Source organism: Argopecten irradians, chromosome 2, assembly GCF_041381155.1.
Source record: "Argopecten irradians isolate NY chromosome 2, Ai_NY, whole genome shotgun sequence".
In the NCBI taxonomy this organism is placed as follows: Eukaryota; Metazoa; Mollusca; class Bivalvia; order Pectinida; family Pectinidae; genus Argopecten; species Argopecten irradians.
The window spans coordinates 41,154,764-41,159,865 of record NC_091135.1 but is presented as its reverse complement, the minus strand read 5'-3'; the positions used below and the strand labels follow the sequence as shown (position 1 = coordinate 41,159,865).

Below are 5,102 nucleotides of genomic sequence, written 5' to 3'. Positions count from 1 at the left end.
GGGGAACCTACATATGGAATTTGAAGCAGATCCCTTCAGTACTTTCTGAGAAATAGCGATAACAAACTTTAACTATCAAAATCAAAGATGGCCGCCTGGCAGCCATCTTGTTGACCGATCGGTCCCATTTGGTTTGTTTATTTTTACGTCCTATTAACAGCCAGGGTCATGTAAGGATATGCCAGGTTTGTTGGTGGAGGAAAGCTGGAGTACCTGGAGAAAAACCACCGACCAGCGGTCAGTACCTGGCAACTGCCCCACATGGGATTCGAACCCGCATCCCAGAGGTGGAGGGCTTGTGGTAATATGTCTGGACATCTTAACCACTCGGCCCCCCGATCGGTCCCAAAACGCAATATGCTTAACTAGGTCCCTAGGGGAACCTACGTATGAAATACGAGGCAGATCCCTTCAGTACTTTCTAAGAAATAGCGATAACAAACTTTAACTATCAAAATCCAAGATTGCTGCCTGGCGGCCATCTTGTTGACTGATTGGTCCCAAAATGCAATATGCACAACTAGGGCCCTAGGGGAACCTTCATATGAATTTTGAGACAGATTCCTTCAGTACTTTCCGAGAAATAGCGATAACAAGAATTGTTAAGACGGACGGATGGAAGGACAGACGGAAGAAGGGATGACAGATTACCGACAAAAAGCGATTTGAAAAGCCCACCATCATCACTAAAAACTAGGAGAAAACGACCACCCTACATGTCGCCAGTGGAAAACTTCTAACCCCAAAAGGGAGAGCTAGTGGTAGAATTATTGAATTACTTGACCACTCAACAATGGAGAGCCCTCTTGGTTGTTTTGACCACCAGAAATACAAACTATCCACTTGACTGGAGATTATTGATGTTGACTAGTAACACTGTCCACCCAAGCAGGTTAAAAGTGTTGACACAAACCCTGTTTACACCTCTAAGTTACGATACAGCTTAAATACTACACAAATATTGACAACACACTAGAATCGTGACAATTGCCCATGTATAAAAGCCTTACTTCAGTTTCTAATCCACAGAGAAGTTGAAATATTTATTTGTTAAAATTTAAATCTACAAAATTCATTTGATAACAAAGAGACCTACAAGATATAACGGACACCTGAGATTCAATATAGAATAATCATAATGATCCTGGAAACCTTGCATTCAGTGAAAACTAATGTTCTAACTGTAGAAACAGAGACATTCAATTTTGGATATTTAAAATCACCTTTCAGATTTGAAAATATTGTGCAAAAATCATTTGAATTTGAAGAGCTTATCAGTATTTACTTTATCATTTTCCTGACATTAGAAACATTTTGATAAAAACACTGTCATTTAAGGATTCATCAGATTCAGGAGATGGAGGAATACAAGAGTACCCAAAGAAAAACCACCAACCAGCGATCAGTATCTGATAACTGCTTCATTATCCTCCATACTCTTTGGTTACTTAACCTGTTGCTATATCCACACTTGGAATATGTCATAGCAAATCTGAGGGGTATGTGTGCAGCAATAGATGAGCTGGTAGTTTTAGTCCTTTGATGTACATCAAAACCATCGAATAACAGTATGCTGTGTGGTTTTGAAGTTGGGCATCACTGTTCTTCTTCAAAGGAAGTCTATGCAGGCCTGTGATTAGTCTTAACAACAGTGATAGTAACCCCTGGAGTATCGAGGATATTGCTCCATGCCAGTTTCATGCACACTTGCAACCCAATGATGGAGAGCTAGTAGTAATAGATACCAGCACGTCAGAATATTCTTAAAAACCACTTGACCACCACAGCCCCTGAGGAAAAGGTCAACCTTAACCACTTGACCATCACAACTCCTGAGGAGCAAGTCTACCTTAACCACTTGAAAATTACAATCCCTGAGGAGCAGGTCTACCTTAACCACCTGACCACCACAACTCCTACAGAGCAGGTCTACCTTAACCACCTGACCACCACAACTCCTACAGGAGCAGGTCTACCTTAACCACCTGACCACCACAACCCCTACAGAGCAGGTCTACCTTAACCACCTGACCACCACAATCCCTGAGGAGCAGGTCTACCTTAACCACTTGACCACCACAACACCTGTGGAGCAGGTCTACCTTAACCACTTGACCATTACAATCCCTGAGGAGCAGTCTACCTTAACCACTTGACCATCACAACCTCTGAGGAGCAGGTCTTCCTTAACCACCTGACCACCACAACCCCAGAGGAGCAGGTCTACCTTAACCACCTGACCACCACAATCCCTGAGGAGCAGGTCTACCTTAACCACCTGACCACCACAACCCCTGAGGAGCAGGTCTACCTTAACCACTTGACCACCACAACCCCTGAGGAGCAGGTCTACCTTAACCACTTGACCATCACAACCCCTGAGGAGCAGGTCTACCTTAACCACTTGACCACCACAACCCCAGAGGAGCAGGTCTACCTTAACCACCTGACCACCACAACTCCTAAGGAGCAGGTCTACCTTAACCACCTGACCACCACAATCCCTGAGGAGCAGGTCTACCTTAACCACCTGACCACCACAATCCCTGAGGAGCAGGTCTACCTTAACCACCTGACCACCACAACCCCAGAGGAGCAGTCTACCTTAACACTCCACCACACCTACTATCTGACCACCCACAACACCTGAGGAGCAGGTCTACATTAACCACCTGACCACCACAATCCCTAAGGAGCAGGTCTACCTTAACCACCTGACCACCAAAACCTCTGAGGAGCAGGTCTACCTTAACCACTTGACCACCACAACCCCAGAGGAGCAGGTCTACCTTAACCACCTGACCACCACAATCCCTGAGGAGCAGGTCTACCTTAACCACCTGACCACCACAACCCCAGAGGAGCAGGTCTACCTTAACTATCTGACCACCACAACACCTGAGGAGCAGGTCTACATTAACCACCTGACCACCACAATCCCTAAGGAGCAGGTCTTTCTTAACCACCTGACCACCACAATCCCTAAGCAGCAGGTCTACCTTAACCACTTGACCACCATAATCCCTGAGGAGCAGGTCTACCTTAACCACCTGACCATCACAACACCAGAGGAGCTGGTCTACCTAAACCACTTGACCACCACAATCATCCTGAGGAGCAAGTCTACCTTAACCACCTGACCACCACAACCCCTAAGGAGCAGGTCTACCTTAACCACTTGACCACCACAACACTAGAGGAGCTGGTCTACCTTAACCACCAGACCACCACAACTCCTAAGAAGCAGGTCTACCTTAACCACCTGACCACCACAACCCCAGAGGAGCAGGTCTACCTTAACCACCTAACCACCACAACTCGTAAGGAGCAGGTCTACCTTAACCACCTGACCATCACAATCCCTGAGGAGCAGGTCTACCTTAACCACCTGACCACCACAATCCCTGAGGAGCAGGTCTACCTTAACCACCTGACCACCACAACACTAGAGGAGCAGGTCTACCTTAACCACCTGACCATCACATCCCCAGAGGAGCAGGTCTACCTTAACCACTTGACCACCACAACCCCTAAGGAGCAGGTCTACCTTAACCACTTGACCACCACAACCCCACCCTAAGGAGCAGGTCTACCTTAACCACCTAACCACCACAACTCCTAAGGAGCAGGTCTACCTTAACCACCTGACCACCACAATCCCTGAGGAGCAGGTCTACCTTAACCACTTGACCACCACAACTCCTAAGGAGCAGGTCTACCTTAACCACTTGACCATCACATCCCCTGAGGAGCAGGTCTACCTTAACCACTTGACCACCACAATCCCTAAGGAGCAGGTCTACCTTAACCACTTGACCACCACAACCCCTAAGGAGCAGGTCTAGCTTAACCACTTGACCACCACAACCCCTAAGGAGCAGGTCTACCTTAACCACTTGACCACCACAACACTAGAGGAGCAGGTCTACCTTAACCATTTGACCACCACAATCCCTGAGGAGCAGGTCTCAACACTAGAGGAGCAGGTCTACCTTAACCACTTGACCACCACAATCCCTGAGGAGCAGGTCTACCTTAACCACCTGACCACCACAACACCTGAGGAGCAGGTCTACCTTAACCACTTGACCACCACAACTCCTAAGGAGCAGGTCTACCTTAACCACTTGACCATCACAACCCCTGAGGAGCAGGTCTACCTTAACCACTTGACCACCACAACCCCTAAGGAGCAGGTCTACCTTAACCACTTGACCATTACAACCCCTAAGGAGCAGGTCTACCTTAACCACTTGACCACCACAACCCCTAAGGAGCAGGTCTACCTTAACCACTTGACCACCACAATCCCTGAGGAGCAGGTCTACCTTAACCACTTGACCATTACAACCCCTAAGGAGCAGGTCTACCTTAACCACTTGACCACCACACATCCCCTGAGAGGAGCAGGTCTACCTTAACCACTTGACCACCACAACCCCTAAGGAGCAGGTCTACCTTAACCACTTGACCACCACAACCCCTGAGGAGCAGGTCTACCTTAACCACTTGACCACCACAACCCCTAAGGAGCAGGTCTACCTTAACCACTTGACCACCACAATCCCTAAGGAGCAGGTCTACCTTAACCACTTGACCATTACAACCCCTGAGGAGCAGGTCTACCTTAACCACTTGACCATTACAACCCCTAAGGAGCAGGTCTACCTTAACCACTTGACCACCACAACCCCTAAGGAGCAGGTCTACCTTAACCACTTGACCACCACAATCCCTGAGGAGCAGGTCTACCTTAACCACTTGACCATTACAACCCCTAAGGAGCAGGTCTACCTTAACCACTTGACCACCACAATCCCGAAGGAGCAGGTCTACCTTAACCACTTGACCAATAGTAGGTCACAGTGACCTTTGTTAGTGAACATTGAGCTATGTATTAAGATGTGTAGAAGATAATGCTTCCAAGAGTATGTTTTGAAAAGTTGACTGTTGATGCATAACAAAACAAAAGGTATTATCCTTGGTAAAATATTATCTCCATATTATGCATTCATCCCATGGAGTATGCAATAATGTTGAAGGTATTAAGGATCATTTATAATATCTTTTCACCCTAAAGATATATTACTTTAATTTTCTTT

General features: G+C 46.8%; 1 protein-coding gene across 1 annotated transcript; it reads left to right on the top strand.

Annotated features, from left to right (window-relative positions):
• The first annotated feature begins 1,357 nt into the window (after positions 1-1,357).
• LOC138316643 (Kruppel-like factor 18) lies at positions 1,358-4,869 on the top strand. The gene is made up of 7 exons (XM_069258317.1): positions 1,358-1,499; positions 1,788-1,970; positions 2,133-2,557; positions 2,694-3,035; positions 3,119-3,541; positions 3,876-4,364; positions 4,447-4,869. Exons 1-7 carry the CDS (start codon positions 1,358-1,360, stop codon positions 4,867-4,869), a joined length of 2,427 nt encoding a protein of 808 aa, XP_069114418.1.
• Positions 4,870-5,102: the final 233 nt, after the last annotated feature.

Bases quoted from the DNA above. Each gene is read 5' to 3' on its own strand.
- LOC138316643 (XM_069258317.1), top strand. From the start codon at position 1,358: ATGGAGGAATACAAGAGTACCCAAAGAAAAACCACCAACCAGCGATCA. The intron at 2,558-2,693 runs GTCTACCTTAAC...ACAATCCCTAAG, and splicing joins CCACAATCCCTGAGGAGCAG to GAGCAGGTCTACCTTAACCA. The intron at 3,036-3,118 runs GTCTACCTTAAC...CATCCTGAGGAG, and splicing joins CCATAATCCCTGAGGAGCAG to CAAGTCTACCTTAACCACCT.